The 23,522-nt window shown below is 38.4% G+C and overlaps 1 protein-coding gene across 1 annotated transcript in view; it reads right to left on the bottom strand.

Moving 5' to 3' along the window:
• Positions 1-23,522, bottom strand: part of LOC106871273 (gelsolin-like protein 2) — a 78,271-nt gene that overhangs the window by 14,443 nt on the left and 40,306 nt on the right. Inside the window, exons 3-7 of the mRNA XM_014917636.3 lie at positions 9,747-9,827; positions 7,941-8,014; positions 5,372-5,446; positions 2,425-2,496; positions 1,092-1,219 (exon numbers count right to left, since the gene is read on the bottom strand). Coding sequence (XP_014773122.1) covers positions 1,092-1,219; positions 2,425-2,496; positions 5,372-5,446; positions 7,941-8,014; positions 9,747-9,827 — 430 coding nt within the window. The remainder of the gene's footprint in view (positions 1-1,091; positions 1,220-2,424; positions 2,497-5,371; positions 5,447-7,940; positions 8,015-9,746; positions 9,828-23,522) is intronic.

Below are 23,522 nucleotides of genomic sequence, written 5' to 3'. Positions count from 1 at the left end.
AGTTGACCTCGATGGAATTTGAACTCAGAATGTAAAGATGGATGAAATGCCACTAAGCATTTTGTCCGGTGTGCTAATGATTCTGCCAGCATACCATCTTACTACTACTACTACTACTAATAATAATAATAATTTCTTCTAGAGGCACAAGGTCTGAAATTTTTTTTGGGGGGGGACTAGTTGATTATGTTGATCTCAGTGTTTAACTGGTACGTATTTTATTGACCCCAAAAGAGTGAAAAGAAAATTGAACCTTGAAATCTCAAATTTCATTAAAATCAGATGAAAAATATAAAAGTTACGGCCCAAAATAAAATCCCTATCGGTATTTGCCTGCAAAAAGCCTATTGATTTTATAAAACCACTGCTCAGGTGCAATTATCGATTTTTTGTCAATGCCATATATTGACATCAACTCACTGCCATGAGCCTTGTTCACTCACCGATTTTCATCAAAACCAGACAAAAAATGCAAAAGCTGCAGGAAAAATAACATTGTTATGGGAATTTCCATTCAAACACCTGATTGAGCTCACAAAAATCGATGCCAACGGAGCATTACTGAGTTTACGAAAAATTCCGGCCTTATTTGAACTTCAAGGCATGTGATCTACCTATGTGCCAAAAATCATTAAAATCAGTTGGACGGTGTGGGGGGAGGTAGAGTAACCCCAAACACACAGAGACACCATTACACATTTATGTATATAGATATATATTCATACATGTATGTGGGTGTGTGTGTATTATTCACATGAATACATGCACATGTATAAACATCCATACATGTTCACACATACAGTTATATGCACAATTATGAGTACCATAAAAAACATGATAAGGTACCAATAAACCAACATCACATGAGAGTTAAGTTACTGGTTATTTTCCCCTTCTTTTTTTTTTTTACTTTACAGAGGTTTTTGGGAAAGGCATTACCATCAAAGTTCCCATTTCTCTGTGAGAACTTCACTAAACTACAGTGATAACCCAAATAACTGAAATAAAAATGTCATGTTTTCGATAAGGATTCATAAAAACTGTCAGATATATTTTAGTATATAAATAATTAAAACATAACAAAAACTTACATTAACTTATCAAAGTAGGATTTAAACAGCTCACTCTCTTGTCCTTGAACTTCTCGATGTTGTACAGCTTTATCATCCAACAGAGTATCTAGCTCAACAGTTTTATAAGCTGCTGTTCCATATTCATCCTAGAAAAAAAAAAAAATCACTATCCAATAATATTTTGTCCTTAAAATGTTAGTTATTTCTGTTATACATATAATGGGCTTCCATAGTTTGACCAGTAAACTCACTCATAAGATATAGGTTGACCTGTATAGAACTTCCCCAGGGTGCCACACACAGTGGGACTGAACCCAAAATACCATGGTTGCAAAGTGAGCTTCTTAACCACACAGCCATGCCAGCACCTACATACACATTAAATAAAATTAAAAGGGAAGCTTTCTTATCAGTTTTAAAATTACAGGAGTTTAAAAGTACTTTTACTTTATTTTAACTTCTTGTTGGCACTCCGTCGCTTACGACGTTGAGGGTTCCAGTTGATCCGATCAACGGAACAGCCTGCTCGTGAAATTAACGTGCAAGTGGCTGAGCACTCCACAGACACGTGTACCCTTAACGTAGTTCTCAGATATATTCAGCCTGACACAGTGTGACAAGGCTGACCCTTTGAATTACAGGCACAACAGAAACAGGAAGTAAGAGTGAGAGAAAGTTGTGGTGAAAGAGTCCACCATCCCCTGCCGGAGCCTCATGGAGCTTTTTTAGCTGTTTTCGCTCAATAAACTCTCACAATGCCCGGTCTAGGAATCGAAATCGCGATCCTATGACCGCGAGTCCACTGCCCTAACCACTGGGCCATTGCGCCTCCACACTTTATTTTAACTAACCTCTTGAATAATTTCAAAATGTTAAAAAGATTTTTTTGAGGGTATTCAATGGTTTAGTGGACTGTAAAATTATTAAAGGCATTTAATACTGTAGGAAGTGGTAAGTTGTTATTGGGCCATCAGACAAAACGAGAAATTTTCAGAGGAAGAATTCCTGTCAAGCAAGTGTTTAAGTTTACTAGTTCCTGACACTGTGAGGGAACTAGGTTCACCTAGGTCATGACTCTAAGGTGTCCTCCCGCTGTTTTTCAAATCCTACCTTTAGCAGGGAATGAACCCATAACCTTTAAGTGATCTTATTTCCATGAACTGTGGTGTATATTGCATGGTTAAGAAGGTCACATGATACTTATTGTTTATTCTATTTGTTAAAAAGAAATAGAGGGCTATGTAAAAGTAATGATAAAAATTGATTTCCTAACAAATACAAGATGCAACTGAATGATGAACCCAATAACAGCTGTAGAGAATATAGATTACCAATTAGAAGTATTTATTACCTGAGAACTATCTTTACCAATCCAGAAATGAACATCATACTTAAGATCTTCAGAGTCATCAACAGTGTAAGTCTGCAATTAGAGGAAGAAAGAGAGCTTTTAAGGAAAAAAAACATAGCAAAAATTTAATATAACATATATATATATATAATACAAAAATGGGACAAGAATGCAAAACATTCAGACAGATGATACAAAGAAAACAAGGACGGGTCATTCGGAGTTTTCTTTCCTCAATCGAGTTCCAGATTATCTTTACAATATATATATATATATATATATATATATATATATATATATATATATATATATGGCTATAAACATAGACATTGAAAAACAGTGTATAGATAAATACACATTTTATTTTTTATTTGTTTGAGTCAGATGGTGACCATGCTGAGTCACTGCCTTGAAATTTTAGTCGAATGAGTCAGTCCAAGAATATATTTTTCAAATAAGCTCGAAGTTTAGTGCATCAGTCTCTTTTGTCAAACTGTTAAGTAGTGGGGATATAAACACACCAACACAGGTTGTCAAGCACTAGTTGGGGACAAACACACACACATATATATTATATATTGGACAGGTTTCTTTCAGTTTCTATCAACCAAATCCACTCACAATGCTTTAGTTGGCTCAAGGCTACAGAAGAAGATACTGACCCAAGGCGCCATACAGTGGGACTGAAATTGGAACCATGCAGTTTGGAAGTAAGATTCTTTTCACACAACCATGCTTTAAAATTGTGAAGGTGGGTGGCCCAGTTGGTTAGGGTGTTGCACTCACGATCACAAGATTGTGGTTTTGATTCCCAGACTGGTGGTATTTGTGTTCTTGAGCAAAACACTTAACTTCACCCTGCTCCAGGCCACTCAGCTATGAATAGGTAACCCTGTAATGAACTGGCACTCTGTTTGAGGCTAATGCTGGCTTGCCTGCCCAGCCAGTAGGGTGGCATCCTTTAAATACTACAACAATGCAAGCAAGTGCATTGTGACCAGCAGTGTATAACAACATGTGATAACCTGTCTGATACAGTGAGATATGTTAAAAATATATGGTTGGGTGATCAAGAAGCTTGCTTTATAACTAACTATGTTGCTTCAAAACTCATCAGATTTAAATCCTATGGACTACTACGTTTGAAGCAGTGTTGAAAGGGAGAGTACTCAATATCCTTACAATACCACAGCAACACTGAAAGCCACGACTGTTTGGGTGACATTCGAAATAGATAAGAACCAGTTAGTTCAAGTGTATCAATGATTCCAGTCCTGCATTGTAGCAGCCTTCAAAGGTTGTGCATACTGCACAGTGATTCTATGATAACCTGCATGTGTGCATGTAACGCTATGTGCATGTGATGTGCATGCAACAATGTTATATACATCTGTGCCTGCTGTGTGGTAAGAAGCTTACCTCCCGACCACATGATTCTGGGTTCAGTCCCATTGCCTGGTACTTTGAGTAAGTGTCTTCTACTATAGCCTCATGCCAACCAAAGCCTTGTGAATGGATTCAGTAGATGGAAACTGAAAGAAGCCCTTTGTATATAAATATGTACAAATATATATATATATATATATATATATATATATATATATATATACACCGTAAATCCTCGAGTATAATCCGCACTTTTCCCCCAAGATTTAAAGGTCAAAATTTCTAGTGCGTACTATATACGAGATTAAAAATGAAAAATATTTTCTAAGCAAAATTTTCTAAGTGATGAATATGTAAAGACAATTTACTTAATATTTATTTTTCACTGACGTTATTACTTTTATTTCTTTATTTTCTGCAAAGTGCACAAAATAGCTACACGTTTGCATTATGTTATGTATACAATAATAATAATAAAGGACGTTACCGTATATACGTTTACAAACCAAGGACGTTATATCAACCTCCTTGACTCAAGTTAGAGAAGGGGTACATATTATATGTATTTAGGTTTTTTCATTATATATGTAATGTGCATGGGTATGTCTGTGTTTGTCTCCTGCCATCGCTTGAGAACTGATGCTGATGTATTTAGCAGTTCGACAAAAGAGACTGATAGACAAAGAACTAGGCTTACAAAGTCCTGAGGTTAATTTCTTCAATTAAAGGCGGTACTCCAGCAAATGACTGAAACGAGTAAAAAGTTAAAAGAATATATATATATATATATATATATATATATATATATATATATATGTGTGCGAGTAAAAATAAATACAAAGAAAGGGGTTCTGTATGATTGTGTATAGAGGAATATATTATTTTGTTTAAAAGAGTTCCAACACTGTCTGTTTTTTATGTTTTATTTATATTCCTGCAAAACCAATGTGGGATATAGAATATGGAATATACAATATATGATATAATATACAATATATAATATAAAATAAAAATGGATGGTACAATGAAATAAAGTATTGAATGTCTTATTGAATATATGGAATATGTCTTATTGAATAGATGAAATATTGAGTGTTCAATATAAAGGATTAAATATATAAAGGCGAATACGTATTTTCTATACCTTGTGGTATTTCATCATGGCCGGTATGACAGACTTTAACAGACTGTCTATATATATATATATATATATATATATATATATATATATATATATATCGGGGAAGGGTGTGTGTATGTGTGTTTGTTTACATTTGTGTTCTTTGAAAGTTTCAGTCCACAGGAAATGCTGAGTGCTATTGTCACTTTTCCTGCTAACGAATAACCTCTTGCTTTGCACCTTTGAAGCCATGGAGGTTATGGTAGTGGTGGGTGTGGGTGAAAGGCATCCCCTTGCTTGTAAAACAGATAAGATGTAGCAACAGGGAGGCTGTTCAGCTGTAAAATCAATACCTCAATAATATACTTTTACTCATGCTAGCATAGAAAAATCTAATGTTAAACCAAATGCAATAAAACAAAGAGCTTTATATTTACATACATTGAGGATAATGTAGGAATCACCGTTGTAGAATGAGCCATAATCCTCTTTTGGCCAATGAGTGACTTCAAATTTCTGAAATAAGAACAAAATATGTATAATGTAGCCATTAACAAAATAAATATTTGAAAGAGAGCTGTTCAATTAAACATTTTAATTTCAAACCTCCAGCTAATTTTTGTGACTCTCTGTGTCAGTTTGTAAAGTATTTAAGCAGATGTGGCTGTTCTAAGAAGTATGCTTTCTAACCACATGGTTCCGGGTTCAGTCCCACTGTATGGCACCTCAAACAAGTGTCTTCTACTTAAGCCCCAAGCCAATTAAAGCCTTGTCAGTGGATATGGTAAATGGAAATTAAAAGAAGTCTGTCATATATACTCTTTTACTTGTTTCAGTCATTTGACTGCAGCCATGCTGGAGCACCGCCTTTAGTCAAGCAAATCGACCCCAGGACTTATTCTTTGAAAGCCTAGTACTTATTCTATCGGTTTCTTTTGCTGAACCGCTAAGTTACGGGGACGTAAACACACCAGCATCGGTTGTCAAGCGATGTTGGGGGGACAAACACAGACACACAAACATATACACACACACACACACACACACACACACATATATATATATATATATATATATATATATATATATATATATATATACACACATATATACGACGGGCTCCTTTCAGTTTCCGTCTATCAAATCCACTCACAAGGCTTTGGTCGGTCTGAGGCTATAATAGAAGACACTTGCCCAAGGTGTCATGCAGTGGGACTGAACCCAGAACCATGTGGTTGGTAAGCAAGCTTCTTACCACACAGCCACTCCTGCGCCCATATATATATATATATATATATATATATATATATATATATATATATATATATATGTATCTTTGTCTTCCAGCACTACTTGAGAACCAGTGTCGGTTTGTTTACGTCCCTTTAACTTAGCAATTTGGTCAAAGGGGCTGATGGAATGATTACCAGATTACTGGAGTCGATTTGTTTGATTAAACATTTTGCATTTACTCTGGCCATATCCGGCCAAAGTGTTTTACCTGCTTCATGTTTAAACAGGACAGATCCGGCCTCTCATGCCTACCCTGCAATGTCATTCTAAAAATAAAAAAAATCTCATCATTGGAGATTTTGAAGCTACAAAATAATAAATGCTTAATTCAAACCAACGTGAATAAATAAACATTACTTCTGAGAGAATAATCTAAATGCCAAAAGATTAAACATTTCAAGGCTGTGCCTTAGCATGGTTGCAGTCTAATGACTGAAAAAGATAAAAGATTCTCTATGATAAATAGCTAATCACCAGTATGAAGAGATTTATGGCACAAGGCTCTGTCGCAGATTTCCCTGACCAAATATTCAGGGATAACCAACAGATTGAGTCTATGATAACCTGCAGTCTGTTTTGGTTTGTGTATATGCATGTGTGCGTTTAATGTTATTAGCATGTTTGTGGGTGATGTCACATTTAGATGATATGTGCATTGAATGTGATGCTACATGTGCGAGTGTGTGAAATATATGCTATATATGTATCAGCAAAATGTTATATGCACGTGATGTTATGTGTGGTTCATGTTACATGTGTATGTTATGAATATGTGATATTCACGTGTAGTGTTATGTGTGTGTTTGTGTGTGTGTGCAATGATGTATTCTGTGCATTGTAATGTGCATATGTGCATGCAATTATCCATGTGTATGTTACGATTGAATATGAGATGTCACACGTGTATAAGATGCTGCACATGTGTGTGAGATGCTGGATATATGTATGAGATGGTGCATGTGTATACAAGATGTTGCACATGAGTATGAGATGTTGTGCACATGTACAAAATTCATGCACATGTACAAAATTCATGCACATGTATGAGATGTCACACATGTGAAGAAGATACCAGGCACATGCATGAAACATCACAGATGTGTACAAGATATCATAGACATGTATGAGACATCATGCATACATATAAGATTGTGGAAGTGCAATGGCTCAGTGGTTAGGGCACCGGACTCGCGGTCATAGGATCGCGGTTTCGATTCCCAGACCAGGCGGTGTGAGTGTTTATTGAGCGAAAACATCTAAAGTTCCACGGGGCTCCGGCAGGGGATGGTGGCGAACCCTGCTGTACTCTTTCACCACAACTTTCTCTCACTCTTACTTCCTGTTTCTGTTGTGCCTGTAATTCAAAGGGCCAGCCTTGTCACACTGTGTCATGCTGAATATCCCCAAGAACTACGTTAAGGGTACACGTGTCTGTGGAGTGCTCAGCCACTTGCATGTTAATTTCATGAGCAAGATGTTCTGTTGATCAGATCAACTGGAACCCTCGATGTCATAAGCGACGAAGTGCCAACAGCATATAAGATGTTACACGTGTTTTATATATAAGTTATGAAAGCAGTGAGGTAGGAATCCACTCAGTGTGCAGTGAAGTGATTATATAGAGTAATAGAAGTAAAATTCCAAAGTCACTCAATCTCAATATGATTCATTAGAGTCATCAAAGTACAAATAATATAGAAATTAGAGAAATCCTTACCACAATTCTCCAGATTTGCACACCAACTTTACTTCCAGCTCCTTCCCATGCTGGTTCTGTCTCTGCAGATTCCTCTGAAGAATAACAAAACAATAATAGTGGAAATGTAACTACTGTGAATCTTACAAATAGGTTTATATAATAAACACATTAGGGTAAATGATGATGATGAAAATCATTCGAGCGAGGTCATTGCCAGTGCCGTTGGACTGGCTCCTGTGCAGGTGGCAAGTGAAAAACACCATTTTGAGCATGGCCGTTGCCAGTACCGTGTGACTGGCCCCAGTGCTGGTGGCATGTAAAAGCACCCACTACACTCTCGGAGTGGTTGGCGTTAGGAAGGGCATCCAGCTGTAGAAACTCTGCCAGATCAGATTGGAGCCTGGTGCAGCCATCTGGTTTGCCAGTCCTCAGTCAAATTGTTCAACCCATGCTAGCATGGAAAACGGACGTTAAACGATGATGATGATGATGATGAGGGGTGGTAAGTTCCCAAAATTTCAAAACTGTGATCCATGATGAATTCCAAGACATAAATAAAATACCCCTTTTTCTTTGAACTCATAAGCATCCAGATTACTCTATCAAATGTAATGCTTATTTATTCATATTGTTTTCAATGAATCATGCATTATCTTACAGGTTTGAGATTTCAATAATGTGATTGTTTATTGTTGGAATCACATTGTAAGAGTAGTTGCAAGAGGCTATATCTGGCCAGTTTCAACATAAAACATATTTGGACCAGATATGGCTAGTTTAAATGCTAAAGGGTTAAGGCACAAGCTTAACTATGTTGTTAAGAGGATCACTTATTGCAGCTATATGATTTCAGGTTTAATCCAATAGTGCAGAACATTGGGTAAGTGTCATCTATTATAGCTTAATGCCTTGTGAGTGAATATGGTTGACTGAAATGAGATGAAATCTGTGCTATTTACGCATGCATGCATGTATGTATATATCTCTCTTTACTTGTTTCAGTCATTTGACTGTGGCCATGCTGGAGCACCACCTTATTCTTTGTAAGCTTAGTACTTATTCTATCAGTCTCTTTTTGCTGAACCGCTAAGTTACGGGGACGTAAACACACCAGCATCAGTTGTCAAGCAATGCTAGGAGGACAAACACAGACACACAAACATATATGTATACATATAAACGACGGGCTTCTTTCAGTTTCCATCTACCAAATCCACTCATAAGGCTTTGGTCGGCCTGAGGCTATAGTAGAAGATATTTGCTCAAGGTGCCACGCAGTGGGACTGAACTCGGAACCATGTGATTGGTAAGCAAGCTACTTACCACACAGCCACTCCTGCGCCTATATGTATTCCTTTTCTTTTACTTGTTTTCAGCCCTTGGGCTGTGGCCAAGCTGTGGCATAACCTTTTGAAGGGAGTAGTTAAGGAAATTAAATCCAGTATTTATTCTTTAAAATCTGGTACTTATTTTATCAGTTTCTCTTGCTGAACTACTAATTTACGGGGATGTAAGCAAACCAACACCAGTTATTGAGTGGTGGTGGTGAGGAAAATACAGAAAAGCACACTCACACACATACATAAATATCAGAAAGTTACCATTGATTTCACACCTACTTTTGCACTTGGAAATATAAGATAACTCCTATTTCCAAGTGCAATTGTAACTGTAAAACAAATGGTAACACTCTGACCAGTTATATTCCATATTATACAACTCAGCTATATATAAAAGTATAACTGCTCAAAATTTCTTTTAGAATGTGCTTTTCTTCCTGCAATATGCATACACATACACAATATAGATATTCAATTCACTTACTTTTCACTTGTCTTTCCAGGTCACTGCCAAACAGGGCCAAGTTGGAATCTTTCCAGCAGTATTTTTTAGCCTTTACCAGTCCTTTAAAAAAGAAAAAAAGAAAAAGAGTTAAAGAAAAAAATTAAATAAAAGAAAGTTATTCAAATATTTGATTTCACTCATCTTTAGTTTGTCTTTTGTTGAACCATTGACTGAACAATTTGATCAGGATTCTTCTCCACCCTAGTCTATTACACCCTTTATCTTTCCTTTCTCTGTCACCTGTCATTACTCATCCTTTGTAAGGGAGAATTTAGGAAAAAAACAACAGACGAAGACAGGTGATGTAAACAACAAATGGATGTATTAGTATAACGCTCGGGAATAAAGAAAGTCTTTAATGTTTCGAGCCTACGCTCTTCAACAGAAAGGAACACAGAAAGAAACAAGGAGAGAAACAAGGAGAGAAAAAATATAAATGTAGTGGTCAGCGATCTATCATGGTGAATGCCGGACAGAAGGATCACACAGGAGAGCTAAGAAAAAAGGAAGATAACAAAGAAGTGGTGAACCTAAGACGAGAAGGTGTGTGTGTGTGTGAGAGAATGCTGGTGATCTTAACGTATGCATATGTGTGTGAAGGTGTGAAAATGTGGGGAAGGGAATTGGTCAGTGCTAGTGTAGCCCTCAACCCTTTCACACAACCCACCCTATTACCTTTTGTCTCTGTCCATCTCTCTTTCCTCAATAACACAAATCACTAATCCCTTCTCTTTCCTCTGTTACCTTCTAAACTGTCCCACCATCCTCTCATCATGCTATCCTTTCATCCCCCTACCTAGAATCATTGCCCACTCCGCTCTGTACTCCCTCAGTTATAGGAGCCACTTTAGAGCTATTTTAAGGACCTAACCTTGCAAGTTATGATGTAACCATCACTCATGCCAGTGCTAGGGAAAAAGATACTCAGTACATTCAGTAAAGTGTTTGGTGTTAGACAGAGCATCCAGCCATAGAAACCATGCCAAAGTAGACATTGATGCATAAAGTAGACATTGATGCAGGTCTCATCAGATCCTGTCAAACCGTCCACAATGCCAGTGTGTTAGTTGGACGTTAAATGATGATGGTGAACTTAAACCATTTGTATAGGTTAAAAATCAGAGCAAATACTTCTATTGAGTTGTTTAACCTTTTAAGCATTTAATATGACCATATCTGGCTCAAACATTCTACATAATTTATGTTGAAACTGGCAGATCAAGCTTCTCACACCTACCCTACAATATCATTCTGAAAACAATCACATCATTGAAATCTTAACCCAACGAGATAATGCATTACTTCAAAACAATATGAATAAATAAGCATTACATTTAGCAGAGTAATTTGAGTGCTAAAGAGTTAAGGCAATGTAGTTCTCCAACAAATTTTATGTGCTGTACAGTTCTTTATATCTGATACATTCCTTCACATAGAGCTATTAAAAGCTGTTGCTGAATAAACGGATTCAATTACATTGTCTGCTATTTCAATGAGTTATTTGCAAAATTAATCATTTGTTGCATATATTGTGTTTTATGTGCCAGTGGTCTTGATGATGATGAAACATAGCAATGAACGACTGATCACATTTGGGTGACTCGGGCAGAAACTGAACTAGACCCAGTTCTAATCTGGCTAACATTACAGTCACAGTGGGAACTGAACTAAGCTCCACAAGATATTAAAACACTATAGGACTCACACTGCTAACAGTGGAAAACATTTTGCTGTTTAAATTTATTTTTATTGTGGCTGTATAGTAAGAAGTTTGCTTCTAATCACATGATTCCAGGTTCAGTACCACAGTGTAGCACCTTGGCAAGAAGTTTCTACTTATAATCTCAGGCCAACCAACACTTTGTGAGTAGATTTGGTCGATGGAAACTGAAAGAAGCACATACGGGTGTGTTTGTGTATCTTTGTTTGTCCCCCACCACTATTTGACAACTGGTGTTGGGGAGTTTAAGTCTCTGTACATTAGCAGTTTGGCAAATGAGATTGATAAAATAAGCACTAAGCTTAAAGAAAATATGTACTGGGGTTGGTTCTTTCAACTAAAATTCTTCTGGTCACAGCTTAAAGACCGAAATAAAAGATAAAACATTTAATCCAAAGATGAGTAAGCTATATCATTTTGGTTTGGTTCAGGTTTGGTCTTATTCCTGGTAGGATTATGCAGGTAGTGGGTTACTACTTGTGACCTTGGGTATCCTCAAGTTTTCAGCAGTTTTTCAAGTGCTTAGAACCCTCCTGATGATTCTTGCTGTCCCTAAGAGACAAACTTTCTGTAGGAGCCCTACAGGGCACTCTATATCAATATCCTCCAGCCATTTGTCTATCTTTGCTTACACCTTCAGCCATCTGTCTATCTTTGCTTACACCTTCAGCCATCTGTCTATCTTTGCTTCCACCTTCAGCCATCTGTCTATCTTTGCTTCCACCTTCAGCCATCTGTCTATCTTTGCTTCCACCTTCAGCCATCTGTCTATCTTTGCTTCCACCTTCAGCCATCTGTCTATCTTTGCTTCCACCTTCAGCCATCTGTCTATCTTTGCTTCCACCTTCAGCCATCTGTCTATCTTTGCTTCCACCTTCAGCCATCTGTCTATCTTTGCTTCCACCTTCAGCCATCTGTCTATCTTTGCTTCCACCTTCAGCCATCTGTCTATCTTTGCTTCCACCTTCAGCCATCTGTCTATCTTTGCTTCCACCTTCAGCCATCTGTCTATCTTTGCTTCCACCTTCAGCCATCTGTCTATCTTTGCTTCCACCTTCAGCCATCTGTCTATCTTTGCTTCCACCTTCAGCCATCTGTCTATCTTTGCTTCCACCTTCAGCCATCTGTCTATCTTTGCTTCCACCTTCAGCCATCTGTCTATCTTTGCTTCCACCTTCAGCCATCTGTCTATCTTTGCTTACACCTTCAGCCATCTGTCTATCTTTGCTTACACCTTCAGCCATCTGTCTATCTTTGCTTACACCTTCAGCCATCTGTCTATCTTTGCTTACACCTTCAGCCATCTGTCTATCTTTGCTTACACCTTCAGCCATCTGTCTATCTTTGCTTACACCTTCAGCCATCTGTCTATCTTTGCTTACACCTTCAGCCATCTGTCTATCTTTGCTTACACCTTCAGCCATCTGTCTATCTTTGCTTACACCTTCAGCCATCTGTCTATCTTTGCTTACACCTTCAGCCATCTGTCTATCTTTGCTTACACCTTCAGCCATCTGTCTATCTTTGCTTACACCTTCAGCCATCTGTCTATCTTTGCTTACACCTTCAGCCATCTGTCTATCTTTGCTTACACCTTCAGCCATCTGTCTATCTTTGCTTACACCTTCAGCCATCTGTCTATCTTTGCTTACACCTTCAGCCATCTGTCTATCTTTGCTTACACCTTCAGCCATCTGTCTATCTTTGCTTACACCTTCAGCCATCTGTCTATCTTTGCTTACACCTTCAGCCATCTGTCTATCTTTGCTTACACCTTCAGCCATCTGTCTATCTTTGCTTACACCTTCAGCCATCTGTCTATCTTTGCTTACACCTTCAGCCATCTGTCTATCTTTGCTTACACCTTCAGCCATCTGTCTATCTTTGCTTACACCTTCAGCCATCTGTCTATCTTTGCTTACACCTTCAGCCATCTGTCTATCTTTGCTTACACCTTCAGCCATCTGTCTATCTTTGCTTACACCTTCAGCCATCTGTCTATCTTTGCTTACACCTTCAGCCATCTGTCTATCTTTGCTTACACCTTCAGCCATCTGTCTATCTTTGCTTACACCTTCAGCCATCTGTCTATCTTTGCTTACACCTTCAGCCATCTGTCTATCTTTGCTTACACCTTCAGCCATCTGTCTATCTTTGCTTACACCTTCAGCCATCTGTCTATCTTTGCTTACACCTTCAGCCATCTGTCTATCTTTGCTTACACCTTCAGCCATCTGTCTATCTTTGCTTACACCTTCAGCCATCTGTCTATCTTTGCTTACACCTTCAGCCATCTGTCTATCTTTGCTTACACCTTCAGCCATCTGTCTATCTTTGCTTACACCTTCAGCCATCTGTCTATCTTTGCTTACACCTTCAGCCATCTGTCTATCTTTGCTTACACCTTCAGCCATCTGTCTATCTTTGCTTACACCTTCAGCCATCTGTCTATCTTTGCTTACACCTTCAGCCATCTGTCTATCTTTGCTTACACCTTCAGCCATCTGTCTATCTTTGCTTACACCTTCAGCCATCTGTCTATCTTTGCTTACACCTTCAGCCATCTGTCTATCTTTGCTTACACCTTCAGCCATCTGTCTATCTTTGCTTACACCTTCAGCCATCTGTCTATCTTTGCTTACACCTTCAGCCATCTGTCTATCTTTGCTTACACCTTCAGCCATCTGTCTATCTTTGCTTACACCTTCAGCCATCTGTCTATCTTTGCTTACACCTTCAGCCATCTGTCTATCTTTGCTTACACCTTCAGCCATCTGTCTATCTTTGCTTACACCTTCAGCCATCTGTCTATCTTTGCTTACACCTTCAGCCATCTGTCTATCTTTGCTTACACCTTCAGCCATCTGTCTATCTTTGCTTACACCTTCAGCCATCTGTCTATCTTTGCTTACACCTTCAGCCATCTGTCTATCTTTGCTTACACCTTCAGCCATCTGTCTATCTTTGCTTACACCTTCAGCCATCTGTCTATCTTTGCTTACACCTTCAGCCATCTGTCTATCTTTGCTTACACCTTCAGCCATCTGTCTATCTTTGCTTACACCTTCAGCCATCTGTCTATCTTTGCTTACACCTTCAGCCATCTGTCTATCTTTGCTTACACCTTCAGCCATCTGTCTATCTTTGCTTACACCTTCAGCCATCTGTCTATCTTTGCTTACACCTTCAGCCATCTGTCTATCTTTGCTTACACCTTCAGCCATCTGTCTATCTTTGCTTACACCTTCAGCCATCTGTCTATCTTTGCTTACACCTTCAGCCATCTGTCTATCTTTGCTTACACCTTCAGCCATCTGTCTATCTTTGCTTACACCTTCAGCCATCTGTCTATCTTTGCTTACACCTTCAGCCATCTGTCTATCTTTGCTTACACCTTCAGCCATCTGTCTATCTTTGCTTACACCTTCAGCCATCTGTCTATCTTTGCTTACACCTTCAGCCATCTGTCTATCTTTGCTTACACCTTCAGCCATCTGTCTATCTTTGCTTACACCTTCAGCCATCTGTCTATCTTTGCTTACACCTTCAGCCATCTGTCTATCTTTGCTTACACCTTCAGCCATCTGTCTATCTTTGCTTACACCTTCAGCCATCTGTCTATCTTTGCTTACACCTTCAGCCATCTGTCTATCTTTGCTTACACCTTCAGCCATCTGTCTATCTTTGCTTACACCTTCAGCCATCTGTCTATCTTTGCTTACACCTTCAGCCATCTGTCTATCTTTGCTTACACCTTCAGCCATCTGTCTATCTTTGCTTACACCTTCAGCCATCTGTCTATCTTTGCTTACACCTTCAGCCATCTGTCTATCTTTGCTTACACCTTCAGCCATCTGTCTATCTTTGCTTACACCTTCAGCCATCTGTCTATCTTTGCTTACACCTTCAGCCATCTGTCTATCTTTGCTTACACCTTCAGCCATCTGTCTATCTTTGCTTACACCTTCAGCCATCTGTCTATCTTTGCTTACACCTTCAGCCATCTGTCTATCTTTGCTTACACCTTCAGCCATCTGTCTATCTTTGCTTACACCTTCAGCCATCTGTCTATCTTTGCTTACACCTTCAGCCATCTGTCTATCTTTGCTTACACCTTCAGCCATCTGTCTATCTTTGCTTACACCTTCAGCCATCTGTCTATCTTTGCTTACACCTTCAGCCATCTGTCTATCTTTGCTTACACCTTCAGCCATCTGTCTATCTTTGCTTACACCTTCAGCCATCTGTCTATCTTTGCTTACACCTTCAGCCATCTGTCTATCTTTGCTTACACCTTCAGCCATCTGTCTATCTTTGCTTACACCTTCAGCCATCTGTCTATCTTTGCTTACACCTTCAGCCATCTGTCTATCTTTGCTTACACCTTCAGCCATCTGTCTATCTTTGCTTACACCTTCAGCCATCTGTCTATCTTTGCTTACACCTTCAGCCATCTGTCTATCTTTGCTTACACCTTCAGCCATCTGTCTATCTTTGCTTACACCTTCAGCCATCTGTCTATCTTTGCTTACACCTTCAGCCATCTGTCTATCTTTGCTTACACCTTCAGCCATCTGTCTATCTTTGCTTACACCTTCAGCCATCTGTCTATCTTTGCTTACACCTTCAGCCATCTGTCTATCTTTGCTTACACCTTCAGCCATCTGTCTATCTTTGCTTACACCTTCAGCCATCTGTCTATCTTTGCTTACACCTTCAGCCATTTGTCTATCTTTGCTTACACCTTCAGCCATTTGTCTATCTTTGCTTACACCTTCAGCCATTTGTCTATCTTTGCTTACACCTTCAGCCATTTGTCTATCTTTGCTTACACCTTCAGCCATTTGTCTATCTTTGCTTACACCTTCAGCCATTTGTCTATCTTTGCTTACACCTTCAGCCATTTGTCTATCTTTGCTTACACCTTCAGCCATTTGTCTATATCTATTCATTATTACCTCTGCCTTAGGGAAGGTGGAGGTATTGTTTTCAGTCATGTTTGTTTGTTCGTGGACAATATTTCTGCACATTAAAAGCTTTGATACTTGGTTGCTAATTATTGTGAGAGACATTCAACATCCAAGTACTAATCTTAATATTCTAGCTGTCCCCAGCAGAGCAGGGTTTTGGGCTTGCTCTGCTCTTATGTCAATTCCAATTTCTTTGACATATTTCTCAAACTTGGTTGTCAGTGCTCTGAGTGTCCCTATAACTACTGGAATGACAGACACTCTCCCCATGGTCTACATTCTTGCAATTTCGTCTTTTAGTAGTCTGTGCTTTTCAATCTTTTCCACTTCTTTGTCACTTTCCAGGTATTGCAATATCTATGATCTTGGTTTCCTTTTTTCCTTTATCTATTATAACAATATCTGGTCTCCGAGCCTCAATTAGGGAGTGACATTAGATTGTAAAATCCCACAGCGTCTCATGTTCCTTTTTCTTGTTAGCTCCTTCTGATTCATGTTCGTATCATTTCTGTGCTCTGTTCAGGCCGTACTACTCACATAGCCTCCAGTCAACGAACTTAGCCACATTTCTGCAGCTGCATACCCTACAAAGGAGCGATTTGCTACTCTTATCTATTTGGAACTTGATATGATTAGTTCTCAGAGCTTGTTTCCGGGTGCTGCATATCAATGCTTCAGTGCATCCTTTTAGATCACTTTTTCTTAGCCATCTCCAACTGTTGATTTTGTCTTTTCCTTTAATTTCTTATTTCTTTATTGCCCATAAGGGGCTAAACACAGAGGTGACAAACGAGGACAGACAAAGGGATTAAGTCGATTACATGGACCCCAGTGCGTAACTGGTACTTAATTTATCGACCCCAAAAGGATGAAAGGCAAAGTCGACCTTGGCGAAATTTGAACTCAGAATGTAATGCCAGACAAAATACCACTATACATTTTGCCCTGCGTGCTAACGTTTCTGCCAGCTCACCGCCTTAATTTCTACAATTTCTCTGAGGTATTACCCATGCAGTGGTTTCATTTTCCAGTTGTTTACTCTTTCTTCTTCTTATTATTATTACTATTATCATCACCAGCATGACCGCAGCCACTTGGCTGAAACACATAAATAAATAAATAGGGTAGGGCAGGCAGAAACTGCAGAGTATTGGCTAAAATGCCTCTCAATATTTAATTGAACCTTTCTACATTCTGAATTTGAATCCAACCACATTTTATTTTATTTTATTGATCGTTCCAAGATCAATAAAAATAATAGATAATGCATTTAGAATATATGTTGTATAATCTACTATGAATAAAACAGTACCTCTAATGATAAACAGCTGCTGTGGGGCAGCTGATGATAGAGGTGTGTCAGGTTGGTATGGCTGTTATTGTATGTGTGGAATAGTTTTATAAGATATCCATTTGATATATATCTTTTATCTTTGTTTAGTTCAGTCAACTGATTGTGGCCATGTTAGGGTACTGCTTTGAAGGGTTTTGGTCAACCTCAGGAGTTACTTATTCTGTCGGTCCCTTTTGCTGAACCATATAGTTACAGAGACATAAACGCACCAGCATCAGTTGTCAAGTGATGGGGGTGGGGTAGGGGTGGGGAAAAACACTAACACACAAATATATAGACATATATATATATATATATATACACACACACACACACACACACACATGGGCTTCTTTCAGTTTCTGTCTACCAAATCCACTCAAGACTTTGGTTGGCTCAAGGCTATAGAAGACACTTGCCCAAAGTGCTCTGCTGTGGGACTGAACCGGAAACCATGTGGTTGGGAAGCAAGCTTCTTACCATATATATATATATATATATATATATATATATATATATATATATATATATATATATATGTATGTAGAGAGAGAGGGAGAGAGAGAGAGAAATAATCTAGATAAGTTTCAACCAAATGTTGGTCCAAGCAATGTCTAAGTTAATATCACCATCCGATAGGGTTATCTAAACCCTTTTTAAGTAAGGTTTTGTGGTATCATGGTCCATTTGAGTAGGCAGTTTTTGGTCGAGTGAGTTGTATCCAGGTATAGGTGAGTTATCTGGTATTCCTTGAAGAAATTTGTCCAGGTTCTGTTTGAAGGTGATGGGATCCTTTTTCTCTTTGATCTGTTAAATGTTAAATAGGGCAGGGCCTGTTCAGGAAAAGAAATTGTGTAGCAGTGTATTTATGTGTTGTGATCCTGAATTAGGTAGGGGATGAGGCTATTGTAGTAAATATTTGCCCAGGTCATGGAACCGAACCCAGAACCATGAGGTTGGGAAGCATGTTTAATACCACATGACCACAGGCATTTATTTACATTTGTCCAGAATAAACATTATGGCGATAGCAAAACTTTTTCTTGCTTTTGTTTTTTTTATTATCCAACAGTTGAAGGTATGCCTATGTAGTTAAGAAATTTGCTTCCCAACCATGTATTTCTAGGTTCCGTCTCAAGCTACTGTCTTCTATTATAGACCTGGGCCAACCAAACTTTATAAATAAATTTGGGGTGGATGGAAGCTGAAACAAGTCAGCTGTGGGTGTGTTTTATATTTTCTTTCTATGAAAGTCACAAGCTGTGAGTAGAGCTGTTGTCATCATTCCTGCCAGCAAATCATCCACTTGCTTCATACTGCCAAAATGGTGTGAAATAAAAGATGCCTTACTTAAAAAACAAGGAGGGGACTACAAAAAGGGCATCCAACAGTAAAACAATGCCTCAATAATATTTTCTGATCAATGTTAACATCATCATCATCATCATCGTTTAACATCCGCTTTCCATGCTAGCATGGGTTGGACGATTTGACTGAGGTCTGGTGAAACCGGATGGCAACACCAGGCTCCAATCTAATTTGGCAGAGTTTCTACAGCTGGATGCCCTTCCTAACGCCAACCACTCAGAGAGTGTAGTGGGTGCTTTTACGTGTCACCCGCACGAAAACGGCCACACTCGAAATGGTGCCTTTTATGTGCCACCCGCACAAGAGCCAGTCCAGGGGCACTGGCAACGATCTCGCTCGAAAACCCTACAAGGCCAGTCAGGCGGTACTGGCAACGGTCACGCTCAAGATCGTACATCTTATGTGCCACCTGCACAAGAGCCATTGCAGGGGCCCTGGCAACGATCTCACTTGGCTTGCCGGGTCTTCTCACGCACAGCACATTTCCAAAGGTCTCGGTCAGTAGTCATCGCCTCGGTGAGGCCCAATGTTCGAAGGTCTTGCCTCACCGCCTCAGCCCAGGTCTTCCTGGGCCTACCTCTTCCACGGGTTCCCTCAACTGTTAGGGAGTGGCACTTTTTCAAGCAGAAAAACAAATGCAAAACACACACAACCAATCCCTCACTACACATTCCAGAACATAACTTAGATGATTGTAGCCTCCCACAAATGTTAGAAACACTTATTGTTACTGCCAATCATAATTCAACAATGCCAATCATGTCTTTCACACAAATATTCAATATCCATTCAACTATTCACAAAGTGTGAGATGGAGGCTTTACATGACTAGATTATAGATTAGAAAAAGTATGTCAGATTCATTGGCTTGAAAGATCAATTATGCAAAAAATAAACAAGATATTTTGTTTGACTTTAAACACAAAAATCAAATGTCATTTGAGAAACAATGAAAGATAAGACACATATCTTATTACAGGACACCTATATTTAATTACATTCTTTGCTGACTTCTGGGTGTGTTGACAAATTGTATTTATTACAGTTTTATATCAGGCTGAGGAAAAAGTTCGTGCACCATGTTAATGCTTTTTTTATATATTTTTGTGGTGTGTGTAGTCATTCAGTTCATTATTTTAAAATGGCAGACAACTAGTTCAGACATTAAGTTTGTATACATATAGAGAGGGAAGTTTAAATTCTTTTTCTCCTCTTTGCCAGATACAATGTAGATACTTCAGTTGTTGTTGTTGGCATTCCGTCGGTTACGACGTCGAGGGTTCCTGTTGATCCGATCAACGGAACAACCTGCTCGTGAAATTAACGTGCAAGTGACTGAGCACTCCACAGACATGTGTACCCTTAACATGGTTCTTGGGGAGATTCAGCGTGACACAGTGTGATAAGGCTGACCCTTTGAATTACAAGCACAACAGAAACAGGAAGAAAGAGTGAGAGAAAGTTGTGGCGAAAGAGTACAGCAGGGGTCGCCACCATCCCCTGCCGGAGCCTCGTGGAGCTTTAGGTGTTTTCGCTCAATAAACACTCACAATGCCCGGTCTGGGAATTGAAACCGCGACCCTATGACTGCGAGTCCGCTACCCTAACCACTGGGCCATTGCGCCTCCACATACTTCAGTAGCCTCTACATTATTGACAACAACAATTATTATTACATCATTTACCAGTTATTTTCTTATCAAATATTCAGTATTTTCATAGAATGGTGCCTGTATGTAGTTGGTCAACTTGATAGAAATAACAGACAAACCTCCTCCAAATAACAAGCTATCAGCTTCTTAAATATGGAAATGAGCCTATTATGGAATCTCTATGTGGCTACTGGACTTGCTAGAAATACTAGTCAAATCATTGTCAAATCATACCTTACATTGCAAAAGACACTCAACATGAACTTCTTTAGTGTTTAGCAAATACTTCATGGTGTTATATTCAAAGTACTTCAGTGACTTGGATGTAGATCCTCAAATTGGCAGGTTGCTGTCAACAACTGTTCATTTGATCAGATAAATTAGGAGTAACAGACATGCTGACATCATTAATTTTTAGATCAATCAGCTGGTGTCAACACATAGGCCTACGTCCTCACCATTCAAATCAATTAGTGATTCAGATCAATGTTATATTAATTAGCACAATAATTTTTAAAAAGTGATATAAAGGAGCTTACTATGGGCATGCAGTCAGGTGGTGAGCAGCAGGACCAGATGACAGTCCAAAGATGCATTATCAGGTTATAGTGTACTGGTCAACACAGCAAAGGTACCAATAGTCAGAGTGTTTCAGGCAGTTGACATGGCAGTGTTAGTCACAAGAGACATAACAGCATTGGACAGGAGTCCAGCTATGATAACATCATTTCAGATACAGCTGTTACCAGCAACCCATGAACTATTATACAGAACGGTTATCAGATCAATGACCATATATTCAACTAGCACACTGGTAAATGGGTCCTATCAACAGTTTGAATACTAATGGTTTACTAATGGTTTACAAAATTGATCAGTGTATATGTCTCCTCTCACATAAAAATGCACTACATACAGGCATGAAAGAAGGCCATTGTGTATATAAGATTTTCAGTCAAGATAGAGTTGCTTCTCTCAGTACTTGGTATCCAGGAGATTGAAAGAATTTGAAATGCATCCACCAATCAATATACAGAAGGTGCTCTGACCTGACTACTGTGTTTGAACACACTTTTGTCTCAACCAATAATTTTTCCTCCACAGTAAACTGCAAAGAAAAGCTTTTAACAGGTTCAAATACATCTCAAACATATCAGGATTGGTTTAAAGCTTATTTTCTGTCATTGCTTTGTGCTTCTACACTCATGTAGGTGTGTATATGGCATTCTGTTGATATTGTGTAACAGTTGTAAATGTGCATCATCATCGTACAAGCAATGCCATTTGTTTTTGCACAAACATGTCCACCTTAGGGAAAATTGTTATTATCTTGCTTGGAAACAGGTGAGAGTTTGCAAAAGGAATCTAAGCATAGAAAATCTGTTTCAATAAATTCCATCTGACCCATGAAAGCATAGAAAAACGGATGTTAAAATGATGAGGATCATGAAACTTGCACGCAAGTATGTGTGTGCATGTGTGTGCACGCATGGCTATGTATATGTGTGTGTATATATATGTGTATTTTATTAAACTTATAAATAAAATAAGATGTTCATTTTCATTTCATTGGTATGCTTTGAGTTAATTTGTAACATCTTTCCTCAATATATTTCCTTGATCAAAATCGAAGCTTCTGATTTATCAACAAGAATGTCAATAAAACTATTAACTTAACTCACAATTTTGTTTATTACTAACTGAATTTATAATTTCCAACAAGTGAGCCAACTCTTTTTATTATCATATCTGTAGAAATACATTGCCTTTGTTTCAATCAATTTAGAACATTATGAAGAATATAAAATAAAACTTGTTATTAATTTGGTGTTCAGAACATAAATTGATGTGAAATTTTGATGGAAGATCTCTTTAAAACAGAAAGCTTGTACTATAGAACCAGAGGTGGTCTCAGTAGGTTTGATATCAAAAGGATTATATAAAACTGCCAGAAAGCCTTTACATGGTCACTTGATGAGCTAGAGACAACATCAATATCATTCAAATTAAGCTGTACTACTATCTTTAAAAAATAAATGACATATTAGGCAATGTAATTGAGCCAATATGCACTATACCTAAAGACAAAAAGAATTGGGATAGTCACTGATCAATCAAAGTTGACCAGCGTTTATGTGACAATATCTTTAAGGCAGTATATGAGATTTTAAATTATCATGTGTTTGGAGAACAGTAAGATTCAAAATGACATGCAACAATATCTTCAAGTCAATGTATGAGATTTTAAATTGTATTTGGAGAACAGTGAGAATCAAAATGACATGCATATTATTCTTAATGTTCTGGCAGATTTGAATACGAATATATTAACATCTGGTGTAGTTCTCCTTCAGAGAAAACCCATCTCCTTTCAGAACAATGTGTGTTGATAACACACTTGATTTCTTGAGGTAGAAGGACTTCAAACCGATAATTCATCATGTGTATGGAGAATAACAAATATCAAAACGATAATATAGCAGTACCTTGCTGTACTTGAGAAGACCCGCCCACCACAACAGAATTGCGATCCTAAATCCAAGGTGTTATGTAAAAAGCATTGGTGTGGGTGCTGGTGCCATGTAAAAAGCACCGAGTACATTCTGAGATGTGGTTGGCATTGGGAAGGGCATCAAGCCATAGAAACCAAGCCAAAACAGACTATAGAGCCTGACCTTGTCAGTTCCTGTTATGCAGTGCAACTTATACCAG

This window comes from Octopus bimaculoides, chromosome 5 (genome assembly GCF_046866305.1).
Source record: "Octopus bimaculoides isolate indiv1 chromosome 5, ASM4686630v1, whole genome shotgun sequence".
Classification (NCBI taxonomy): Eukaryota; Metazoa; Mollusca; class Cephalopoda; order Octopoda; family Octopodidae; genus Octopus; species Octopus bimaculoides.
Note: the sequence above shows the minus strand (reverse complement) of the source record. Positions and strands in the feature narration are given on the sequence as shown.